This window comes from Channa argus, chromosome 19 (assembly GCF_033026475.1).
Source record: "Channa argus isolate prfri chromosome 19, Channa argus male v1.0, whole genome shotgun sequence".
NCBI lineage: Eukaryota > Metazoa > Chordata > Actinopteri > Anabantiformes > Channidae > Channa > Channa argus.
The window spans coordinates 16,642,732-16,669,320 of NC_090215.1; the positions used below are offsets into that span (position 1 = coordinate 16,642,732).

A 26,589-nucleotide genomic window follows, 5' to 3' on the forward strand; every position below is an offset into this window, starting at 1 on the left:
ATCAATGTTGGCAACAATTACAGTAATGATGACAGAATAAATTAGGAGTTTTTTAAATTAAAACTACCAGGCTGGAACAGAACCGACCCTGTATTTACATGCAACCAGCAAATGTCCATCACTTGACACTTCGAAATTTTGTAACCCTGAAAAAGTAAAAATTAAAAACTGACTCCTGGATGTATTAGGGTAATCGATTTTTTTTTTTTTTTTTTGTCTTGTAATTAATATTGGGGCTTCTACAAGTGATCCACGGTTGTGATTTTCATGACATTTGTGTAACAATTTCTGTTGAGAGTTTTGTTTTCTCCCATTGGCATAAGAACAACCAGAAGATCCCTTTATGCACAGGTCCTCTTCTCAATCTATGACTTTTCATAGAGAAATAGATATCAACAACATGAACAATATTTGTGGAAAAAACACATCAATCCTCTGAAAATGTACCCACGTTGGTGGATGATAAGCAAGTACATTTACTTAAGTACTGTTCTTAATTATAAATACCTAGTAATTTGATTTAGTATTTTTCTTTTCTGATGCTTTCGAGTCATTTTCTGTTCATAGGTAAATGCTGCATGTCCAGTCATGCTAGGGACAAGCAAGATTCAGAATGATAAGAAAACTTAAATAACCAAATTTAGATGTAGATTAATATCATACAATATGTGGTGTTATTGTCTCCTAATGGGAAATTCACAAACCAGGAAGGTCGTATAGTCCAAAATTAATTTGGACATGTTAATCTACCAGCACTTGTGATGTATTAATGTAACATTCACCATAACACTATATTCTCCTCAAATAATTTGTGCATTTATTTGTAACAGCGATGGCTTTGATTGCTCGCTCCACTGAAATTAAACACATATGATTAAATGTTCGTCTGAGTTTACGTGGTAGCTAATAATACACAAAGAAAGTAAAACATTTTGAATTTAAACTTCCACTACCTTTTGGCTGCCTTTGGTCAGGCTGTGACTGCCATGTCCAAAAAAATTAACGTGCAAATAGCTCTGATCTAATTAGCAGACGATGAGCGGTTAAGCGGTGACGTCATCGCCCATCGCCATTACGTGGGAGCTATGTCGCCACTAGAGGGCGGTGCATAGCCGAGACTCCCCAGTGAGGCTCATAAACGAAGCTTCCATTTGTTCCCCTTTATCATCTCTTTCTCAACTTTAAGTAAACCAAGGGCATCAAAGTGTGGTATTTATTTAAATCAGCCAAACTGAGCACTTTGAACTCCATAATCTGTAGGAAAGGTGCTATATAAATGTCATTTTGATTGATTGATTGAACATTAATTGAGAAATGGTCGACTAAAATGTTCCCAGTGTTCACCGTATTTAATTATTATTTTCCATCCATCCATTATCTGTAACCACTTGACTGCACTAATAACTCTACTAAGTATGCAGCACCTACACTTGGGTTCATATGTGTCATTGCTTTTCATTTAATTGATTGACATTGATCATTGTAATTTGCAAATGTGCAAATGTGCAAACTTGACCAGCACATCTTCGGTTTCAGTCATTAACATCATGTTTAGCCCTTTTGTTTAGTGATGTAGACATTCTGAGGATGTAGGCAAAACTTAATGAAGCTCATTCTAAATGTCTGGCATGTACTTGATGAGGAGATAAACCAAAAGGAGCTCACAGCTAATTTTGACCCTTTACCGGAACATCTGGCCCTGTCAGTTTACACCCCTAACACACATTAGCAAACAGTGACAGACAGTCTGGAACAAACAGATGTTTAGCATGCTTAATAAAAAGACTGATATTAAACACTTGCTTCTGATGGAGGCTTTGTCAGTTAATCGTATTTCTTTATCCACACTGAGACTGGAAAGAGGGAAGCTGCCACATGTTATCCAACATTACCAGCCTATAGGAACCAAATTTGAAATTTTGAGCTATAAATTGACTTAACTTCTGACAGAAGATGGTTTTCCTCATAATAAAAGCTGTATTGGCAGTTTTTTCAGTCACAGTGAAAGGATGCCTAGTCTACCTCTGTTTAAAAAGTAGGAAAGTTGAAATGAATGACTTCTCAGCTGGATGCCACATTAAAAGGACATCAACCATCACGACTGATCCTTTACAGGTTTTCTAGTGTTGACTTGAAGGCCCAGATGGTCAATTACAAGTGTACATGCATATGAAGGGATGTTTTCACATGACGTACACCTCCAGAGATACGTCAGTTCATGCTTAACACTGATCTACCTGCATTATAAAGCAAAGGTGTGTGATGTCAGTTTCACGGTCTGAGCTGTGTTTCCATGTGTTTGTCTGCAGCAGTCACAAGTGTGTAAGAAATCCAGCTGTGAGTCTGAATGCTGACTTGCAGTTCGCGTGTAATCATGTAACTGTGATTGTTGCACGTCGGCTCTCCAGTTGTGGAGGTGGAGGTGGTGGTGGTGGAGGAGCATGACAGAGGCTCTCTGTGAGTCATGGGTGCTCACATCACCAGGGGCTTCTCTAATGATGAAGCCACCACTGAGGAAGGCTGTGTAGGAGTCGAGACCACAGTTTGGTTTCAGAGGACGGTGGTACTGGACCTTGTGGGCGGCTCTCTGCCCACCGGCTGTGGTCTCACACAAATCAAACATGACGTCTGGGTGCTGTAATAAATCAAGTATCACAGGAGGGAATCTGAACGAATTTTGGTTGAACAACAGTGACTACTTAAAGGAGCAGTTTACCCAACTTAAAAAATATGTTACAATCTAAACTCAAAAAGTTAATTTTCTTGGTTCTAACAGTATTTTTCATAGGGTCACAAGCAAGGTCGACTTCAGTCTTCAAATAGTGTATTTGTACCATGACCCCAGTCTTGGTTCAAAGATTATCTTGGGTGTCTGATGTGAATTCACACGTGTCTCGCAAAAATGCAAAAATGTGTTGACAATGTTTGTCTGACTACAGTGAGTTTCCCAAATCATTCCTGTAAAATGATATCTTCTAAAGTTGATGCATTGTCCCGAGTAACACAAAAGGAGGATTTCACACTAAAAAGCCTCCTATTACCGTAGCTTTACAGACACATTTGAATATGCTTCTTCACAGCTAAAAAAGGACTGTGGATCCTGGTCTCTAGAAAAGTGATCTCTTTATATGTGTGCCCAACTACTGTTTTTAGACTTTTTCAAACATTCTGGACCTTTACTGTAATGAAACATTCAGATTTTTTCAACTTCAAACTGTATTCCTGACAATATAAAACCAACATCTAGATAGTAAGGATGGGTTGAGTAAGGATATGCATGCGGTATATGAAGTGAAGTGAGAGCTTAAAGACTACAAACTACATCATTTCTTGATACTGAACTTATCGGGTGCAATGTGAAAAAACAACATGTGGAATCATGTTTACGGCTTGTGTGTCTCTGTGTGTCTACACTCATCTCCCACTACGTGCACCCCACGCACACAACCTTTCTTTGTGAGTCACGAGTCAACCGCGGCTCGTGTCCTTCCACAACCCCCTCCCACTCCTTGCCATTCGCCACCACTACCTCCCCCTCCCTCCCTCCTGAATCTGCGAGACAGATGAGTCAGCAGCGAAGCATGCCTGGTTGTGCCAAGCGATAAGCTTCCTCTCATCTTCTGTCCCTCCTCCTCCACGCCGCCGTCCATCTCTACTCTCAAAGGCTGGGATTCACGCAATGATTGCCGTCTGAGGTTTAAAAATAAGCCCTGCCTGACTAGAAGATGTGTCCCGCTGTCCTGCAAAAACAACTAAGGCACACAAACATCCAACTGTGACTCTCACAAGCATCACAGGAGATCCAGAGGGCTCAGTTTACAGCGAAGGCTGGACGGGTTTTTTGCAGTTGCATGTAGTTTGCAAGAGTCTGTTCTGGGAGGTTTAACTGAAACCAAGTAATGTGTCCTCATGTAAAACTTGGTTCTGTTTCCATAAAAGTTGTTTAAAAGGATTCTTATATGTAATACAAACTATTCAGCTCAAGGAGAGGGGGCTGGGGGGGTGGACTGGCTTTAGATACACTATAACGTTGACAGGAAGGAATTCTGCAATAATTCTTTGTAGTATTTGTCATTGCATATTACACATTATCATTTGACCCAGAGTTTATTTAACAATATTGATTACATCATCACCAAGAGATGATATTAAATGAAAAGCTTCAACACAGGAAATTCAAGTACAGTTGTTGAAAATGTATTATTTTTGACATGGTCATAAAATGCAACTCTTTCTTAATGGATGGCAACTGACAAACTGTAACGAATGTAAAGTGAACCATCTCCACAGGTTATTTTTCAGAGTTAACTGTTTTCTTCCCTAATGAAAGTGCTCTTGCAAAGAGGAATCAATGCTAACGTGTGTGCTTTATGCAGAGCTTTTTGTGCAGTTTGGCTGCATCACTGTCTGTACATTCAGAGATATAAGCATTTGTTACAATATAGACACTATTTGTTTCAAATCATGCTTATTAGCCATGCGTTATGGGTTGGCCAATGATTATTTTGGAATGGGGAAATAACTGTGTTCAGTTTTGCTGCACGAGTCGGGATTCAGCATTTGATATCATCTTCTATCGCCTGCTTCCTGCAGAGCCTCCATTGATCTCTGTCCAAAACGACCACAACAAGCCATAAAAGCAATTCAGGACGGTCGCCAAGACGTGCATATCCTAAAGTCGTTATGATGCAAAGGGCTTTTAAAAGCCAGGGTTTCTCCTGCTGCATGTCTACATGAAGAATTGAGCGAGCAAACCTGAGACAGACAGGACTGATTGCTAAGCACAAATGCATCATGGGTGTGTCTTGTATCCACCACCTGCACTATTTGTATTAGCAGAAATAGATCAGTAATGAGAGTGAACATGCTGTGAGATTCCTGTTTTCTCAGGGTTCTAAACGGGAACATTGTCAGATTAAAATGCACATAATACAACATTCGGACCACATACACTGACCAGACACCAAGTGCTTTTAATGTTGTGTTTTCAAAACCAGTGAACACAGTTTATTTTCATATAAATATTTATTGCAGAGGAGGTATCTTTTATGTACATGCTATCACAATATAACACAATATAAATCTACCAAATATTCCCATATATTGATGCTATAAGCTTGTCATAGAGCAATAGTTATAACAAGCACATAATACAGTGGGTTAGGGACAGTATCACTCACTATACACTTTGTAACAGTCCATAAAAGATCGTTTTTTTCTCTTTTTTGTTCTACCAAGGGCAGTGAAACATTGGTCCTACTAATTTCTTGAGTTCATGCAGAAGCCACGAGAGCAAGATTTACGACGTTACAGCATTGAATAATAGTAGTAGCAGTAGTAGTTTGTATTTGCCTGTGGGTGACTTGATTTGGTCACAAGAAAAGAGAGAAGTGGGGGTTAAATGAAAGTAGCTGCACCATAGTCTGATCGTTGGACAAACACCTACAGGACACAGTATCCTATATGCTAAGATGGTGGAAGAACAATGGTCTCAATTTGCACACCAAAGGAAAATGGTTCGGACTTTCACCGATTCATTGATGATACGGCAGAATTACAATGATCATCTCCAGAGATACAGACAATTAGGACATCGGTCATGTTCACACGATTTGATATACACACAGCTATGGACTGACTGAACTAAGATAGGCTACAACATGCACTCTATCTGAATTTATGCAAATAAGACAACAGACCACAATTGCTGTTATGCAAAAAAAAAAAAAAAAAATATGTTTTCATAGTATATTGGTGGGATTCTGTATTACATTATTTTCTGCTCTTGGACAGTTAAACTGTAACTGCGTTTCCTTTGTGCAACAACTATCGCTGTCCCGTAAAGCTCATGTGCAGAGTGCATAAACATTTTATTTCAACATAAATATATACTCAAATAAAAGCCTGAAATAAAAGCCAAAATCAAAGACGTTTCTGGGCCTGTATGAGCTCAATTGGTTTAAGTCCAGGTCATGTGGACTTAAATTAATGATTAAGTCCACTCAGCTTTCCTAAAAACGCTAGTTTTAAAAACCTACAGCATAATATTCATCACTCGGGGCAGTGAAATGCAACGTGGCAGTGATTCCAATGACTGACGTCAGTTTAGAAAAAGAAAAGGTGCTTTTATAACATACAGTATAGTAGCTGTTGTCATTCCCACACAACATAGTTCTTTCATCTGCTACTACCATGCATATGATGGATGACACCTAACATCTGGTTCACAATATCAAATAGATCCATCAATGCATTACAGTCAATCCATGCACAATTGGGTTTCTTCTCAGCAGGCGCCATAACAGAAGCTCATAAAGCAGAGGTGGTGACAAATCTCATGCTTAAAGGCAAACTTTCCACATCTGAAATTTATTTCAGATGAGCCCCACACAGGTCAGTGTCAGAGGTAATTTCTCAGTGGGTGGAAGCTGATACACTGTTAGACACAGCATCTGAATCCCGTTTATAGAGTTTAGCTGTGGAATTGTGTTGGCGTGGTAAAGTAAATCACATCCGACTGGCTACAAATATTTACCACCGACTCGTTTTCTGTTGACATGTGGCAAAGACATTTTGCAATTTCAGGAGTGCGTTTAATCAAAAGAGGGCTGGGGAAAATTCTCACTGACGATTCTCACATTAGTTAGGACCCCTACAGAGACCGGATATTTTAAGGGTAATTACAATCAGTGACGACATTCAGTGATACCATGTCATTTTCACTAAGTACTGCTGAGGCTGTAACAAACTTCATTTGGTGTCTAACAATTACTACTGTATTTTAAGTGGTAGATTTCTTTTTATCACTTGAATCCCACGATTCATAGTGATAGCATAGATAACATTTTGATACAAAACACTAAACAAATTAAAACCCTGAAAAGGTTTATTAAAATTATTAATTGAGTATTGCATTGCTAATTCTAAATCTATATTTACTAGCATAATTAAGTTGGCCTTTAGTCTACTTTGCATTAAACAGTGAAACCCATGCACTATGCTCAACATTCAATACAGAAATGCAAATTAAAAACTGAGGCTAACTCTTCAAAATGTTTTATTTTAATAGTTTTATTTTTGTAGTTTGGTCCATAATTTCTGTCAAATAACACTCTAGTCACCAAAAATGATTTAGATCCAGAAAACATGGCAGGAGCCGAAACCTGTAACCGGTCAGGTCTCACGATCGGACAAGCTTGTAAACAAGGTGAATTTTAATCAAAACCACACTGTTTGGAGGTAAAGCGAGAGTGTACTGGAAATGTAATGACTGCAGGGGTGGTTCTAGGTGGTGGGCAAGGGAGGCCATGGATACCCCAAATAGTAGTTCACTTTGTTGGAGGAGCAATTGTCCTATCAGATCTTTGTAGGTGGTGCCAGAAACCCAGCCGTATTCATACAAAAATATTAACTAATCAAAATCCAATTATTACAATGGGTGAAAAAAAACTACAGCAAGTAAAGTGCCTTCCCAAACAGAAAACGGCAAATTGTCAAGCAAAATTGTCAGAAAAAAGTGAGCTCAGCCTATAATGTGATTATTACAATAGGCCTCATTGCACAGGCAAAGAAGTGAACAGCACAAACTGATCCACAAACTTGTTTGGGTATTAAGTATCACTGTTCATTGTATATGTACCTAACAAATATGCATATATATTTACCTCACTGCCCCGTTTCTCGCCCCATGCTTTTTTTTTTTTTTTTTTTTTTTTTTTTTTGTATTGGTGTTGCATCAGGTTCTCAGCAAGAACTGTGACTTGGATATTGTCCTCTCATAAAATATAGCTCTCCAAGTCATTTGTACCAGTTGCAGAAAAAGACCAAAACAAACGTATTACATTTGATGAACACTTTTCCTAAATCTAACCATGTTTATTTAGTGGCTAAGCCTGACCCATGTCTCTTTGCGCCTAAACCAATCCAAACCGCTAGATTTGCACAGTTGTAATCCAGCATTTTAGAGTGTTTAGATTAAAAAATAGTGTTACACTAGCTGCCATTTTGGTGCCCTTGTAAGACACGGTAGGTGCCATTTTGGGGCCTGACACCAAAGGGATGCAAGTGAAAAAGACACCTGCTGTGATGGGGGCCCTATTTCAAGAAATGCTTCTGTGGGTACTGACACTCAATGAGTACTATGTTACTGTTGACGGTATAACTTATGGCCAAACTAGAGAAAAGGTTCTGTTAAGTTCCATTAAACCAGAATTATTCTTTAAGCAGCTGTATGTAAAATGAAATTGGTGACCTGACCATCTTTACCTTTTGTTGATTGAGACGGGGAATGTAAAGAGAGAAAGTGCTGCCAGGACCTGATAACGCAATAAATTCCAGCAGCGTAATTAAGATACGGCATTTAAGTTTTGGGTACATTTGTGAAATTGTGTCTCCAGACATATACAAACAGTTAACATACATTTGGTGCAAGTCAACACAAAGACCCATGCTGGATTCATTAGCAAAGCTGGCGCAAATTGTTTCCCCAGTAGTCCCTCTATTTTTCTATCCCTACTTTTTACAGTTTACATATGAGCCATTTTGACACACATTCATGGTAATGCTGCTTTCACATAGTCTCTACCATCCGTTATGAGGCAGGACAGTGAGTGCATTTGGTATTTAAAAAAGTAACCTAAGACATTATTATATATTTGTCAACACATAAACTGCTTTAGTTGAGAAACAAGTAGGGTCCATCTACTCGATACCTGGCTGTGCATGCTGTTAATATAATTCACCGTCACAAGATGCCAAAGATGAAGCCACTTGCTTCACTTCAGGCTGATACAAGACAATGCTAGTTTGTTAGGCACATACAGTACATCTCTGCAGACTTGGAAGCATTTTAATCTGCCGAGAACTACAATTGAATAGATTTGAGGGGGAAAAAAAGCATGTCTGATTTAGGTCGATGTGGGATATGTGATTTCATGCCATGAGGGTGAAAATAAGATGAAATGTACAAGAAGAACAGAGTCTGTCATTAGTTCGCAGTTTATGGAGTTGGGTAAAGTCCTTTAGACTCGTTTCCTCTCTGCATTCTTCCCTCACTTCTAAGTTTGTAGTTGTATGCCAACTAATACATTAACTTTGCCGTCTGAAGAGCAACACCCCGCCCTTGGCAAATTTTCACTTATTCTTTGGCTTTCACTTTTGTAATTTTGCACTCGAACCCTGAATTCATCTATTTTTTTCTTTTTTTTTTTTACACAAAACAACTTTTTTTGTCTACACCTCACTAGTCCTAACACATCCTAGTGTAAGATGTTTAGATGCACAAAAAAAAAAGAAGTTGTTGACTGAATACAACTGAACATGATAAATGCAGGTTTTTAACATTGCTCATGTAGTGAAAATCCAAAGTTGCATATTAGTCTAAGATTTATCCTAAGGATTTCCTGTAATAGTCTGGAATGCTTATTGTGATCTTGTTTTGTTTTTAAAATCAGTGAAACGGGAACACAACCTCATAAACGAAGGCAACTTGTGGAACCTAACTCTTCTTCCAAGTCACCGTACTAACAATAGGGAAATATTTAATGATTTCAAAGTGAAAAAAAATTATACATCAATTTCTATATGTGGTCCGTTACAGTTGAGGGTCATGCCTTCTTGTTTGATGTGCTGTCCTCAAAGTCCCAGGGACAAATGTCTGCCTTTTCAGTGGCACTTAAAACCCCGCCTTTAGGTTTAGGATTGCTCTGTTTTAATACGTGAGAACTTTTGTCTGTACCTTTTCTATCTGACATATCCTCAAAATCCCACGGACAGACTTCAGCCTGCTTTGCTTTGGCGGCTCCTACATTTGCGCTTTTCCTTTTCTCTACTAACTTTTCTACTAACACCACCTCCTGGTGACTCTCTACTTCCCACGGACATACCTCAGCCATTTTCTGTTGACTCACGTGTTTCTCTGAAGATTTATTCTTGTCCTTCGCTTTTGTTCTACTTTTCTCATCATCAGCGTCTTTTGATTTCTCTTTTTCAACTGTTCTTGAGGAAAATGCACCTTTCTTTTTTGAAGGTGATTCCTTGGTTTTAGACACTCGGGGGGGACTCGGTGTCCTCTCAGAATTTGGAGACACAGCGGTGTTGTCATAGTCCCAGGGACATACATCAGACTTTGAAGTGGGTGGCTGGAGTGAACCTCCTGCTTTGGATGGATCTGAAAGGGTGGTCCCTCTCCCATCCACTGGAGAGGTGCCTTTTGCATGCTTTGTTGTATCTGAGGAGTGGACTAACTCTGATGCCATTGGAGCCTCTTCAAAGTCCCATGGGCACACACTTGCCCGATGTGTTTTTGAGCTTTCTACTGCAGAATGATGGGCTTTGGCAACTTGGTTAGCCTGACTAGATATTGATTGCTTTGGCCCTTCCATTTGACTAGCACTGCTCTCATCTCCATCTTCCCATGGGCAGACATCTGCTCGAACAGCAGTTGTCCTCTGTATTTCCTTTGAGTTCCTACCACTTGGTGGAAATTGATCAGACGCTTTCTGCTTCTGCTGCTGCGATTTGCCTCCCTTGGTGCCTGCTCCATGAACTGTTGTGGTTTCCTTTGGTGCTATAGAGACATGCTTTTGGACCTTGTTTTCGGATGGAGTTGGGAGATCTTCCACTTCCCAGGGACACACTTCTGACAGATCATACAGGTCCTTACTCTTAACTGCATCAGGACAGACTGTAGAATGGCTGACACTCACAGGTTGTTTCATGTTCCTACCTTTTGCCGCACTCTCTTTGTAATCAATCGACTGGCTGATAATCATTTTATGTTGGCATTCATTCTCTGCCTCTGTATTTGCCCTAGGGTCTTTGCTCTTTGGCTGACATTTCCTATTGCTGTCCTCTGCACTCTGGGTCTTGGCTGTAAAGCCCAAAGTCTTTTCTTTGGCACTGGCAATGACACTAAGGGATTTCTGCAGCATGGAGGCTCTGGGATGAATTGGTTTCTTGTCTGCTGTGAGGTTATGGGCACTGGCTGACTTGCACACTAAAGGAACTGATTCTGTAGATTCACTAGGGACATTCATGTTTTCGCTAGAATTCTTCTTGACTAACTTCTTGCCCATAAGTGTATCCAGGAGAGAGCCTTCATCTGTGGTCACTTCCATTTTGTCTGTTGCTGAACTGTTAGAGTCTTCACTCTGGTCACGGACATGGTCATAGCTACTGTGGGACTTCTTCAGAGAAAAAACTTTGTTCTTGACTGTCTCCTCCTTTGCTGGTTTCCCTGGGTTTGATGGCTCCACTGGGTTCTTCTTTAACATGCACACGCTGTTGCGATTGCTCCCATGTTCTCCCATCTCTTTGTCTTCACGGCTGCACTGCCGGTGTACGGACTCAGGAATCTCAGTGATGCGCCTCATTAGTGAGCGACCCAGCCCTTTCTTGGAGCTCCGCTTCTTCTGGAGATGAGGGTTATTTGCCAGCATCTTCTTTCTTTTATAAATCTCCAACTGGGAGTAGAGTTTCTTGAGCTCCTCCTAAACATGTATGGATAATTTGGAGAAAAGACGGATGTAAGAGGATCAGTTTCCTGCTTCGAATAAACAATTGCAGTTACATATCTTAAAAAAAAATTTATCAAAACACACAAAACAGACATTCTACTGCACAGCGAACATGCAGTACAAACCTATGACACGTGACTACAAACAGTTTCTAAATGATGCACTACGCAATATCACACGCGTGCTGAAAAAAGGAAAGACAGGACAGTCTTGGACATCATCAAATAAGAAAAAGGAGTGTGTTTTAATGTTAGGTCTGAAACAGCCTCAGTTCAGAGTCTTGAATTTGTTGCATTTCTGTCTCTATGCTGATCCAGTTCAATGAATGCTTTCAAGCAGCAGCATGTCATCATAATACCACTCCCTCTGGTAAATAGGCTTGAAGTGCCCAAATCGTTTGGTAGAGAGACTTCTTCAGCTCTAACAGACAAACAGAAATCTCTGCTCACATTGGTACGTTTTTCCCAAAGACTGTCGCAAGACCTTACGCCACAGCCATTAATAGAACTGAGATGGCCCATTTCGTCTGGTGTCTGCAATAAAAAACTGCCATGGCTCAGTATTTTTGGAGGATTCAAAAGGTATCACTAGGTTATATAATGACGACAGAGAAGCAAACAGAAAAAAACTGCTCACCCGAATGTCGTCAGGGTCCAGACTGTGTTCGCTCCATGCAGAAGTTATGCTGCTGTTGAGGTATGACCCAGAACGACCCATGTCCAGCTCATCCTCATAGGCCTCAGAGGCTATATCATCTCTCATATGGGTGCCAGCAAAAAGGAACTGAGGGGTTGGCATCAAAAAGACTACCATTATTAACTGAAATATGTCTTCAAATGATGCAAATACTAGCATCAATGATAATCACAACTTAGAAGATGACACGGGTGTCTATTAGCCTTTAGCTGTAATTAAGTAATTGTTGCTTTGGCATTTTGTATGATTAGTTGACAATAAGCAAAATATATCAAATTGCATGCTTTAGTTTATATTACACTCACAAGTGCAAGTTCCAAAGTACTTAAAACCCAATACTTTATTTTGTTCCCAACACTCACCACCAGTTGGCATTTATATTCACTATGAAAACATAAGACACCAGTATTTATTGTGCTCGTATTTTTTAGCAAAGTAGTTGGTAAATTGGTAAAAAAAAAAAAAAAAAAACACTGTAAAGGAATAAAAGCCTACAGCTCCTATAGCTTGTAACTACATTATTGATTATTAATTGAGTGGGAAATGTCAGCAAGAACACAAAGGTAGGACAATGTCTCGATGACAGTGAAATAAAACTAAATTAAACATTAGAAAAGTAAATGTGATTCAGCAATGTACAGTCGTGGAGTTTTTATACTTTTCATTTAGACAAAGAATAATAATGAAAGGTGAAACATGACTTGTGGACTTTACCTTAGGAATAAGTAGTAAACCCAGTGTAACTGTTACAGTTAAATGGGTGTGGGTGAAAAACAGTAGCAGCATCCAGTCTGGGTGGAGCTCAGGGGCAAGAGTGAACCTGTCAGAAAAAAAATGGGAGAAAATATCATAACCATCAAGTTGCTCGAATTCCCCATATCCATTGTATTTTAGTATCTGTACTCAAATTTATTCCAAGTGCAACAAATGTCTCAATAAACACATGCTGAACATCCTTAAGATAGCTGATTGTCAAATTCCAAATTTGTTTATACAATAAATGCAAAATATGATTCAGTTATCAATTATGTATGATAATCAAACATATTGGTCTTTCTACAGTAAACCTCTGAGGTAGAGATGGAGCCAGGAGAGTTTAAACCAACACACTTAATGTGATTTCAGCCAAAGCAGATTCATACACCGTCTGTCTAGGTGTCGTTTCTACTGCCTCTCATAACATTTACTTCGCTGAGCCTTTTGCCAACAATGAGACATTATTTTCCTCATTCTTTCACTTGGATTCACAATCAAGGGGAGTGACCTTGATCTGGTCACAAGATTCTTCCTAGTTATACATCAGACAGCAGCATATTGGGCTGCCTGTGGTGCAGCAGTTGGTAGAAAATGAGAGAATTACTGGGAGAAACAACAGTGATGTGAGAAGCAGCTCCAGCCTTTTATTTTAAATGAACCGACAGGCTTTCAGCACCTCATACACACTAAGCATATAAAGGCATGTTCTGTCAGATGCTAATTCAACCACTGGAGAGCCTGTATTTCAGCAAATGCCATCTAGCAAACTCCTTACAGAGCTGAAGTTGGCAAATGGCTAATTAATGTTGTAATAGCTAAGAAGCCTAATTGAAGGCAAAGGTCCAGCATATGAAATGTCCCAAAGCTTTGACGTCTTCCCATCTTCTAAGCAGATGAGGATTTAGTAACCTTTGCATTTTACCTGTTCTAAGCCTGCAGACTCTCTGAAATATTCCCAGTCAATCACGCAAGTCTCCCAGCTATTACACTTCCTACAGTTTCTCCTACAATCCTGTTCACACCTGCAGCTGATTAAAATCTATTGCAGCAAACAAGGAAATCTCAGCATCAACTGGTCACAGTGAGATCAAATAGCATGTTCTGTGAGTAACACAAAACTAACTAACAAGCCCCAGTGTACACTGTTGTCTCCAGTGGCAGCAAGTCAGAATCAACTTGCCGCACAAGGCAACTATTCAATTTATTAGTGGCATCGTTTGGCAATTGTTTGCAGAGAAAAAAACAAAACTGAAGCGGCCCATTAAAGAAGTGGGCAATGTAATCACGAAGGACCAGATGTTCAAATACTATTGAAAACTATTCCAGGATCAAGTTTTATGTCGATGACACCCAATTTAGTGCTAATGGATGTTAATTCATAAGTGGAATATGACAATGCCAATAATTCTAGCTATTTATTTATTTTTAAAAATGGTTCATCAGTAAATAATCTGATGAAATAGCTCTCAGGGAGACGCCACGTACAACTGGCTGGCGTGGTGTCAGCTGAAATGTCTCATTTACAAACATACTGCAGCTATTTGATACAGTACAGCTACAGTGGCAGAAGAGGACTGATTTCACTACAGTAAAAAACTGCTCTCAGATGAACTGGGTGGTTGAGCCTAATTCAGTGTTAGTAATGTTAAAATGCCTAGGGTGGACGGAAATCAAAGACCATAATACTAAATATGGTGCTGATAAATGTGGTACCTGTCATAGATGTTGACAGCAGCATCTGTATGTTAAAAAGGATGCATTTGTTGGAGGAGATAGTTGGGGCTTGATAGGTTTTATTTGTTTGTTTGTTTTAGAAGTTTATTCAGTCGTAAATAGACAATAGTATTTATAATACCATATAATACATAATTATATAAAATGTTTTCAAATGTATGTAATGTATATCGTGTAATGAATTTAACACTTGTGAGCCCCACAAATAAAAAGCCATTGTAATGTGGATGAACTAACCATTTAAGTGATAACACTCATACCTGATGACATAGAATATCGCCGACAATACAAGCTCGTTGTGAACAGCGATGGCCATGAAGCGCGGCTCGTGGAAGGCTGATGGCACTGTTCTCACAGCATAACACAGGTACACTGCCCACAGCAGGAAGAGGAACTCAGCTGTAAAGCAAAAATGAGAAAGTAGTGGACCACAGTGTAAGCGCAGGCCTAGAAAGAATTTCTACGCAGCACGGAAGACACACAGGCCGAAAAACGGGTTGTACACCCACCAACTATTCGCTTCACACTTCAGTGCTCTCATGGTGCAGGTGCAAACCGTTGTACAACACATGTATACAGGAAAATGCCCTGTTTCACGGACCCTATCACATTTGTAACAGCTTTGGTTGTATTCTCTAGGCAATAAATGAGTCCCATGTGCACCTCCATGGCAACCCAATGTAATGTTTCCTAGGTACTCAGCTCCACAGTAATAAACACACTGCTTTTTCCATAAAAGCCTGTTGCCACTATCTTGACATTTATGGTGCTGTGTGCTTGAACTCTGGGTCTGTTCAGGTCTGAGTGAATCACATGTCCTTCTCACAATAGGAACAATGAACATAAAATGCAACTGGCCACTCACAGATCTGTTATTTAGGTAGGGTGTGAGAGGGCAGGTGCAGATCAGAATATCTAAAATGAAGAAAATTAATGAAGAGACCAAGTTAAATTAAATGCATGTTTGTTTATATTTAACTGCAATTTTTGTTTAGATTTTATTTTTTATTTTTTATTTTTTTGTCTTTTCGGCTTATCCCCAGAGTTCAGGGTCCTAAGAGACCATTTGGATAATTTGTCCGCAGGTTGCAAAGGGTGCAGCTTTTATGCCAGTTGCCCTTCCTGATGCAACCCTTCCCAATTTCTAACGAGCACTGGCCGCCACTGCACACCTGGGGATAGGAATGGGCTGTTGGGGGTTCAGTGTTTGCCCAAAGACACATACAGCTGGGACCGGGGACCGAACCACTGACCACCATGGTCCGTGGACAACTGCCTTACCAACAGAGCTACTGCTATTTCTTATGTAGAAATCCTGAGTAATCAGTATAACTCACTGTAACTTTTTCAACTTTTATTTTGAAAACAAGTTAAATATTGGATATTAGGTAAATATTAGGTCAGCATTTCTAAAGGTGATGACAACTAATGTGTTTATACATGTTTAATAAACAACAATAATAACAAGTTACACCAATGAGTAAGAACCATGTCCGGTTTTCATGTCATTAGACGTTTGTCTTTAAACATATAAACCCTAATGTATTGTAACGCAAATAATACAACTAATGTAATTAAGTCTCATCTGCAGCAGTACTATGTAATATAACATTATGCATTGCTGAAATGGCTGTTTTGTTGGGCAAACAAGTACTATGTATTACAAGTACCCCACTGACTGTAACAGGGTGCTGGTCTGGTTTTCTAAATCACAAAGCTTCGTACTTTCTTTGTGTGTTATGCCTATTACCAACCTATTCACTCACTTTTACGTCCTAATGAACAGAGAGTCATTTTTTCCCCTCAGTATATGGTATCACAGCATGTCAGCTCTGCTGGGGATCCATCTGTTTTCCCAGAAGTCAAAAAGAATCTTAATTCTCTCTCGCAAAGCTTGAGTCAGCAGACATAAAACAGCATGCAGATTTTCGCAAAACAAGATGCTGCACCCCTGTGAGCATCTTTGATAGCTCATCTGTCTTTATCTGCTGCTGGCTGCCCTCTCCTCCACGCAAACTTCTGGAATATGTTCAGAGGTGTAGCAATAGTGAAGAGGATTAATGTCTTTGTATGGAAAACATGAGAGCATTGAGGCAAACTGTCTTCACCTCATCACTTACTTCATCATTCTGTTATTCTCTTTGAGCTCGAGATGCTATCGTGGCTAACAAATTAGCCTAAATTTTACGCAACGAATATCTCAGATAACTCTATTCACAGCAGCTTATGGAGGCCGAGGGCAGTATAGCATACCGACAGCCATCATGTAGTCCCAGCGATCCAGCAGGCACATGCTGAACTGCAGCCCATCAGGCGTGTAGCCCACATCAATGAGAGCCAACTTCCTGTCTGGGTTCTGACAGACAGCAGATGTCCATGCCACCAGGAACCAGCAAACGATGAGAAGGATGATGCCCAGCAGACGCAAAACTCTCCAGCTGGTCAAATAGGGGATCCTCTGGGCTGTACGGGACAAGAACACCTTCAGCACCCTGAGGTGGGAGAAGAGGAATGTGCACTGAGTATATTAGAGAATAAACAGGCATCATTGTTCCATCTTAAGTGTCTTACTATGCTGCAGATAAAAGGTCAATAAAAATTTGTGTTACATTTGGTGTTTTATTGAACACACTCTCTCTATCTGATTTACAACTGCTTATCATATTGATTTGATTTCTTACATTGCTCGTGTTTCTTAGCAGCAACACTCAAAGTCTATGTGGCGGCAAGGTCAGTGGTTATGAGAGCCAACCTCAAGTATAGACTGAGGGAAAGTTTTATGTGTCAACATCGTGTCGAGTCAAAGCTCAACATTTCATCTTGGATGCTAGTGATGGCTGAATAAAGAAAAAAGAAACTTGAAATATGTCAACTAATGTTTTTAAGTTTTTTTTTTTATTAAATGTAACTTCTTTCATTTAAATTGAATTAAATGCAACATGAAATAATTCAGCAATAAAAACGCATCAGATGTGACAATGGTTACTGCTTCTTCTTCTCTGCTACATTCACAAATGGAATGTAATAGCCGTCGCTATTCTTAGGCTCTGCCCTTCACGCACATTGATAAAGTGTCCACTGTGCTCCCCACTAATGAGCCCCCCATCAAAAATTGATCTGTGCAATAAATTAACGTGCACCTCTGAGGGTTTACTCAGCTCCTGCTCGCATTAGCCACATTCCCTTCATCAGTGTCTTCATTAGGCTCTTTTCTAGACATTTTCTCCTGATAATAAAAAAGCCCGCAGATGAACAATTTTAAGAGCATTACTTTAAGTACAGCAGCCCTCCCCTGCCTCATTATTGGCTATTCCATGCTGGATAACCCTCCTCTCTTCTCACCCTGGCTGTATCCTCCGGCAGTCTTTTGTCTTCTGCTCTCACACACATTAGTCTTTTGGTTGGTCTCTTGCCAACCATCATTCAATACTACATTATAAATGGAGACCATTTGGGGCCAAAGCTGCGTGTGTTTTCTTAATTACTTTTACTTGTTAACTCTCGTCCTTCTCTTAGCGAGGAAGTGTAGTCGGGTGAAGTAGCCGAGAAACGTGCTGCCTCGACATTTTATATTCATACTGTTATAAAATATTAGGGTGTAGTGAAATGATGCCAATGTTGGACTAATAGGTCGTTACCTGTACAACTTAAGAGTCAGAGTCCCATAGACGGTAGCGAAACCCAGCAGTCGAACCCATCGAAGCAGGATGCAACGGAAAACGCTGGGCTGGAAATTGAGAATCCCCACCTGCAGGATGGCAGAAGAAGCCATAAATAACAAACGTTATTTAAAAAAAGGAAGAAAAAATCAAGTCACCCAACTGTGAGTGCTTTTCTATTTGAATGATAATGGGTCCTCTATCCCCAGGAAATTAAATATTGACTTTTTCCGCATCCTGTGCCAACATCAACCTTTTAAAGCACATTTTAAGCCACTGTAAAATAAACCATCAATTTTTATTCCTGGCTTTGAAAATATAAATAACTCTAGATCTTCTCTAGATCTGTTTCATTGATTCTTTACTGGTTTGCTCAGTATGACCTTGCCCTTATGACATGCATCAGTAATAATTTCATCTTTTAGGGCTTTATCAATCATGGTAAAACAACAAAATAATGAACCTCTAATTTGTTGGAAAAAAACAGACATCCAAAAGTAGGTGCTAATATTGCTACACTACAAACTGGTTGTTGAAAGTAAAGTATACAGAAGCCATCAATGTGATGTTGATCAAACATCAACATCACAATGTATAGTCACATTTTGTCACATCTTGATAATGATTGTCTAATCAGCAATTACATAGTTCAAGTAAGTAGATCAATGTAGTGGTGCTATATAACTGCATGGCTCAAACTTATGGTGAGTCAGCTCTACTACTATTTCAATCAACCTTGTAACAGTCGCAGGCGGAGACTCTGACCTATTATTCTACAATAACACATAACTGTCTGTCCGACTGCTTTTGGTCGGCTGTTTAAAATCCTTACATGCCATACAAGTGAACAATTCCTTCTTCCAGGAATTGTTGTTCCCTTTCAGGTGTCGCCACAGCGAATCATGTGTCTCCATCTAACTCTGTCCTCTGCCTCCTCTTCTCTCACACCAACTAACTTCATGTCCACTCTCACTACATCCATAAATCTCCTCTTTGGTCTTCCTCTAGACCTCCTGCCTGGCAGCTCCAACCTCAGCATCCTTCTACCGATATATTTACAGTTTCTTCTCTGCACATGTCCAAACCACCTCAATTTGGCCTCTCTGACATTATCTCCTCTCTCTCTGCCTCTCCAATGGTGAAGAGGAAGGAAGCAACGGTGGCGGTCATTGTTCGGGAGCCCTTCCTGAAACAACCCTCTGCATTTATCCAGACTTGGGACTGGCACAAGAAGACACTGGCATGTGCCCCTTGTGGTTGCATTACAAGTGAACAATTCCATAATATACATTATTATGTCATTGCATGGTGTTGATGTAATAAATGAAATTGTAAGACAATGAATGTATAAAAGTATGTGTGTATTGTAAAGTGATGTAATGCCAACAGATTTCCACATTTTTTTTGAATCCTTCTCTGTTGCTTGCACAGTATTTCTGTAAAATAATGGGTCAGCTATATCAATACTGTAAGTAAGGGTATACAATTATATTATTAAACTATTTTCACAAGACAATCACACGTCACTCTAAAAACAAATCCAACTGAGCTGGCTTGCCCCTGTGACAAGAACGGGGCCATCCACGCATCTTTGCTTTAAAGGCATAGAAATGTACTAAAATAGTGCCCATCCAACCCATCAAATAAAACATTGATGGTCTTCTAAAGATATTTTTAAGATGGGAAAACAAACACACAAAAAAAAGAAAGATACAAACATCTAAGACAACGTAATTATCAGTGTGTTGCAGATGTGCAGCGATGTCCCCTGTGGGATTGTTAATGTTAATCGGATTAGCTGAGGCATTAATACGCTCCCTCAGGCGGTGGCGAAGAGGCAGGCATGTGGATATTTTTGCTCACTGGGTTTAAGTCAGTTAAGAGACACGGAGGACCCCATGGGAGGAAGGGTGGCCCACATCCTCATCTGCTCAGACTCTGGCCGCCAGCTCCACGGAAACTTCAGACTCAAACAAAGCTCGCTCTAGGTGACTTATTTTTGCAAAGGAAATGTGGCACAGAGCAAATAATGACTAGACTGAGATGGAAAAGCCTCTAAAACTACATTTTAGCCCATTCAACACCAAACATCACCTTATCCAGTGAAGTACAGGAAAACTGCAAAACAATGTGTGACCACTCCTACATTACATTCATTACTTTCTTTCTTATAAAAAAACAGAGACTCATAAGCAAACAACGACATAGCAGGCAGGGCCGGCGCTGAGCAACTTGCTGACGCATGTTTGGATCCACAGGGGCGGAAGAGGGCACGGGAAGAGACGTCAAAATTCACCCGGGGAAAACATAAGGTGGCTCGTGACTTCTTTTTAGATAAGCCGCACCATAGTAGCTGGATTCGTATCATGTGGCAGTTTAGGGCTGGTGACGTTTTATGATGAGACAGAAACAGGGAAGTTGAATGATGTGACTGAACCGACATATGAACATGTTTAGCACTTTGCTTTAATAGTGTGTTCCTACCTGTCGATATGCCAACAGAATTATGTATTTTATTATTAAGAGTGAATTTGTTCTAAAATCAAATCGATACTAAATGTTTCCCCATCCATCATCTTCCACTTGCCGTGTTGAAGATGTAGCTCAGATGTCTCCACAGATGTTCTCACCCTCCCTCAGCTGGATCCCAAAGTGTTCCCAGGTAAGATGAGACATATAATCTCTCAAGCTTGTTGTGGGTCTTTCCTGGGGCCTCCTGTCAGTTGGAGGTGCATGGAAAACCTCCTATGGAAGGTGGCTAGCAGATATCCCAAGGAGATGCACAAACCACCTCAACAAGCTCAGCATGAGCTGTACTTGTAGTACTCTGTACTATCTCTAAGGTTGAGCCTAGTTGCAAACACAAAGCGTGTGACCATGACTTAGGGTATGAAGGTAGACAATGTTAAATTCACGATCATGTATTGTCATTATCAACTCCACAAAGAGACCGAAGTCAACCATCTGTCAAATTTAGCCATTCGCCTGTATCTACAAACAGCTCAACAGAAAGTGTGCAACCGGGTCCACAAAGAATTACATTTTGTTTTCCATATTTATTTCACGTGTATTTGTGGAAAAAGCAATAAACTCAAATTCAACGTATGACAGAAAATTACACTGCTCAAATTCCAGTTCTAGTCCTCACAGTAACAAAAAAAAACAACATTGTGTTCCCTCTGGGCCCTCAGCTCTCAAGCAGCTCATCTGATACAGGTAAATTCCATTCCCACAGTGTTTAGGCCAATGTCAACACTCATATTTTATGACAAAAATAAGCATAGTCATTGTCCTCAGAGCCTCAGATTATATAATCCTGAGGCAAATTCATTACATAAGCCATTTGGTCTCACTCTGCACTTTACATCAGGAGGGTTTCTGGGAAGAGAGTGGCCCTGACCCTATGACAGGTTTCTCCAAATGCCAGCGTGCAATAAAGAGTGAGATCGGTTTCTGCCCCTCGTCTCTTTTGAAACCATCCATTAATAATCAATGCTAAGTGCTGGGAAGCTTGGACTCGGCGCTGTGGGAAAGGGATTGGGTGTTGTTCTCAAATCTGTCTGTTTATGTGCATCCACCTTGGTGTGTGTGTGTGTTTATGAGAGTGCACGTAAAGGGGATCAGAGGATCAGGGTGCTTTATACCTGCAGTATCTAATGGACATCGATATCGAGGAGACAATTATCAGCACACTTACTACTCGTCAGCCTGACCAGCCTGTTTGTCTGGCTTCAGTTACAGCATGAGTCGAGCCTCCTGGAAATGCTGAGTAAGCCTTTCCAACGTTAGCAATCAGCATCTAAATTTTCCTTTTTAGTGGGCTTTCAAACTGCGCTTCCCAGAGCATCAGAGTAGCAGATGGCAGATGTAGAAAGGTTTTTGGAACATCGCGTTTGAAAGTTTCACAGTGTTAATGAAACACTTTGTAGTGTCTTTCAGTTGTCTCAGTGGCACAGAATTTGTAACTGTGAGAAGACTTTTAGGAAATATCAGGGTTTTTATTTTGGTCTCAGGGAGGTGGACACAACCCAGCTGGATGTTCCTTCGGCTGATGATGTTCGTGTGCCAGCCTGCTCTCCTGGCTCCCCAGACACCTGATTTATAACCTGGTTCCGTGTTTGCCCTCAAAAACAAAGTCTCATCATGTGGAAACTACAAAACAGAACAAAGTTTTCTACAGATGCGCAATTGATGTTATGTTAGCATATAGACTGCTGCTAGGGGCATGGACACATTGTGAGGGGTGTTGGGGGTAACGCGTTACGTACATCTAACATATTTCCTCAGCACTTTAGTAACAATATTACAATTTAGTTTACACAGGAGAATCAGACTCTGCAGAAACTCCAATGAACAACAGGACTGTGTACACAAGGCTCTCGTGTATAAATCAAGCTTGCTTAGCTTCAGGCTCTGTGAGTAGGTCAACTGAATGTTTGGTTCGTCTGTATGGGAGCACTGGAGTTGACATTATGTAGTTGAGCAGGAGAAACATTGTAGAGATGTGTAGCTGTTATTTGGCAATTACTTTACTTTGCTTTACTTGTGTAATACGTTTAGTGACGATAGAAACTTTTTTTGTTACTTTTTAAAATTTTTTTAAGCCTGTCTGTGTTCTCTCTGTGTTGTCCCTCTGTGTCCCCTCTTGCCCAATCACAGCTACAATAGGCTTCAGCTCCCCATGACCCTGAACAGGATGAGTGGTTACAGATAATAGATGGATGTTCTGCTGGTATAAAAACCAAAGTTATTATTTTATTTTTAGCATGACTGATATTCATTGAGTGGCCAAATAAATAGAAAAACCTGTGACCATAAAGCTGAATTAACAACTGTTCTATTAGTCTGTCTTCATCCTGCCTAAACTCTTATAAACTGACAGTACATGATGTATTATTTGGCATCTATTGTTGCCATTTTTAATGATGCACACAGACTGTTGTGAAAGAGATATTAACCTGACAGTTGATGTTATGACACATATTAGAAGCCTTGATAATGCTCTTATGAAGAGTGACTTGCAAAGCAGTGACTAACCAGTGTTTTGTTTGGGGACAATGACAGCACATGTTGGCTGTTGATGGGAGCTTCGCCTGTTGTTGGGGGTTGTGTCCATCCTGTCTCCATTGACTGACTAAACATGTTACACACAAGACAGAGGGAGGAGAGAGATGGGGCTGGCAATACGCTGTATTACCTACAGAAATATAGTTTCTTTGCTAGATATTAGATATTCAAACACAATTTAAGTTGGGAGAAACAAAATGCAGAAAGAGGGGAGGTGTGAGAGACAGAGCAACTACATTTATATTTGAAATCCAAAGACTGTTATTGTGCAACATTTAAAATTCAGCATCTTATGATTAAAGAGAATAAGTAATAACAACAGGTATTGCTACATCCCTGTAAATCTACATTGTTAACATGCACGATTGAACTATTGATTATTTTTTGCGTCTACAGTATCTGGGACAGTTTTTGACCTCGACGATAAAGGTCAAATGAAGAGTGATGGGTGTCTAAAAGAACAGACTAGACAACATGACAAGAGCCAGACTCACAGGCTCACACACACACACACACACACACACACACACACACACACACAGTCACTTAATTTGCAGTTATCTTTCTTTGCTAATCATCTCTCATTTCAACACCCACCAGCTGGCTCCACACAGAGATTCAGTGGGTTAGTTACACGGCCAGTGCAGTGTCTCTGCTTATGCGATTGTGACGCAAGGCAGCCAGCTGTGGTGTGAGCAGCCGCTTTCCAGGAATTTGATCTGATGTTAGTTACCTCTGTGTTCACTGAGGCTGTGTTTCTGCTCTTGTTTTGAGATCATTATATTACCTAAAATTATTTCATCATTATTATTATTATTACTATTATTATTATTATTATTTAGACACAACTGCGTAATAAACTTAAAGCTATGGTGTATAACTTCTTTACATTTTTTAGATGAACTAAAATCCAAATGGTGTTTTATTGTGGCAAGCTGATGTGCCTTCTATGAAGCAGCCTGGCAGCAGAGCGGAAATATTCACTTCACAAGGTTTTTAGTGATGCTTGCGTTTGTAACTAATCAGACTGCCCTCCTGTAAAATGTGACCACAAACCTGTCATCATCTGGCCCTCACTGTCACTTCCGGCTCTGGATTTTTATTTTGTCCCACTTTTTCTCCGCTCCCGCTCCCCAGTTAATTTCTCCAGCTTACTAGTCATCAACAGTCACAATTGCTTTCACCTGTTCCCCTGCCTTTTAAAAAACCAGCTCTCCCCTTGGTTTGGTTTGATTTTTATTCAGTGTCTTTTCTGGTTTGTTTTCACCTTGTTAACAATGTTACGTTGAGGTTTAGTCTGTTTCTTTTCTTGTAGTGTCCGGGTGTTTTTTTTTGTTCTAATCCTCACAAGTTCATTCGCTCCTTAGTTTGTTAGCCTTAATCTCACTAGTTCTATATTCTCTCCCCTTATTTTGACTCTTGGCTCTCGTAGCCCTTGTTTAAGGTTAGTTTCTTGATCATGATTATTGTTGGCCTGACTTTGTCTCCAGCTCCGGTTCTGTGAGCAAAAGCTAGACCCTCTGTGTTGCAGACTATATAAATTACGCTTAAGTACCTCTAAGTGCCCGTAAGGCATTAAGGTTTATCACGGACCATTGCCACCGTAAAGAGAATGTTTTTCATGCCAAGCCCATGTTTTGATTCATGCCATGCATAAGTATTTACCAGTCCATGTGATTATCTGCCTGTCAGAGCACAGACGAATGTTTAACTACGTGCTCATGAGTTACACTGCTTATTGTGGACTTTTTTCAAATCTAACCAAGTATGTATATCCACTGAGAAGGATCGTCATGTATACCAAAGTTATGTACCAAGTCAAAGTCATGTAGGGAAAATATGGATCCCAGAGTTAAAGGATCATTCTTGGCCCAGTGCATTTGTGTGTCTTGGATATTGTGTGACATTTGTGTGTTTATGAAATTGTTTCATATCCTTTGGGAGCGAATTTATGTTAGGTGTTCGTTCTTGTTTTTTTTTACTACAGTCGTAAATCCAGCCATTTTCTTCTTACACCTCCCTCTCTCCTTGTTGCACTTGGGTCCACCCTAAGAACCATCCCTGACAATCCCAGGAAAAATTGACCAAGAGACACATATTACTTTGGGGCAACGTGTAACAGCTGCAGTGAACATAACATGGTCAGTACTTTCCTATAGTCTAGTGTGACACAATGTTCTGCCGCCTAGTGTTACTATTCACATAGACTTACAGTAATTTCAACTAAAGCCTGCCTGCCTACATGGGGGCATTCTTTCAACAAACGCTTTAAGTGATCATACAAGAGGAAAGGCACAAATGACCTATACAGGCATTAAGGATGGAGGACTTGTTGAACCAGTCCGATAATTTCAGTGAATTCTGCTTAATACATTTTGCAGCATTCTTAATGAAGCTTTTCACTTCCATTACCAATTTAATAGATATGCCTACTTGGTCTTTCTTATGCTATTTAGGTTGGATCTTCCAAACACCTATGGATCAGATGCCCTAAACTTCCTCATCCAGTCAACATCCAAGAATTGGTAACAAACAGTTTTTATGTCTGCTACACAAGCCAGAAGATCACAGCTGGCTGGCACCAACTCAAGTAAACCATAGCTGGGTTGTTTTGATTTTTACCCATTCTTTTTACTGCAGTCTAAGTGAAAGACAACAGATGTTCAGAGGCATCTTATCGCAGTCGGGCCAACGACTAACAGGTTTGCAAAGCTTCATTGATGACAATGGCACCCTCCTCCAGACAGCAACTTGTACAAGCAGACTGCTAAAATGGCTTGAGAAACTGCTAACATAGGTGAGGATGGAAATCAAACCAGCCATTTCCTGACCCATTTCCTCATTTGCAAACAGGCAAATGAAATGTCCCTATTACTGCTCCACCAACTGGAGAAGTTCCGGGATTAAGAGAGGAAAACTTCAGTAAACAGCGCCTAGCAGGTAGAAACACTTGCTCCCCTCCAAATGCCTGAATACAAACATCGAACTGCCACCCTGCAACTTTCTGCGTAGTACGTGTTTGTAGCGTAGTATTGGCTCTGAACATAGTCAAGACAGCCATTATATTAGCCACCGTGATGTAATTCAGAAAACAAATTTGTCCTTTATAAACCTTATTTCTAAAATACACAATTGTTTTGAAGGCAGAACTATGATCTGAG

At 40.1% G+C, this 26,589-nt stretch overlaps 1 protein-coding gene across 2 annotated transcripts in view; it reads right to left on the minus strand.

Annotated features, from left to right (window-relative positions):
* Nucleotides 1–5,007: 5,007 nt before the first annotated feature.
* gpr158a (G protein-coupled receptor 158a) overlaps nucleotides 5,008–26,589 on the minus strand; it is a 55,170-nt gene continuing 33,588 nt past the window's right edge. Inside the window, exons 6-12 of one of the 2 annotated variants that reach the window (XM_067486754.1) lie at nucleotides 18,341–18,450; nucleotides 16,956–17,194; nucleotides 14,963–15,101; nucleotides 12,927–13,032; nucleotides 12,153–12,299; nucleotides 11,966–12,049; nucleotides 5,008–11,489 (exon numbers count right to left, since the gene is read on the minus strand). In XM_067486754.1, coding sequence (XP_067342855.1) covers nucleotides 9,606–11,489; nucleotides 11,966–12,049; nucleotides 12,153–12,299; nucleotides 12,927–13,032; nucleotides 14,963–15,101; nucleotides 16,956–17,194; nucleotides 18,341–18,450 — 2,709 coding nt within the window. In that variant the 3' untranslated portion in view covers nucleotides 5,008–9,605. The remainder of the gene's footprint in view (nucleotides 11,490–11,965; nucleotides 12,050–12,152; nucleotides 12,300–12,926; nucleotides 13,033–14,962; nucleotides 15,102–16,955; nucleotides 17,195–18,340; nucleotides 18,451–26,589) is intronic. The other variant, XM_067486755.1, reaches the window with a different exon arrangement.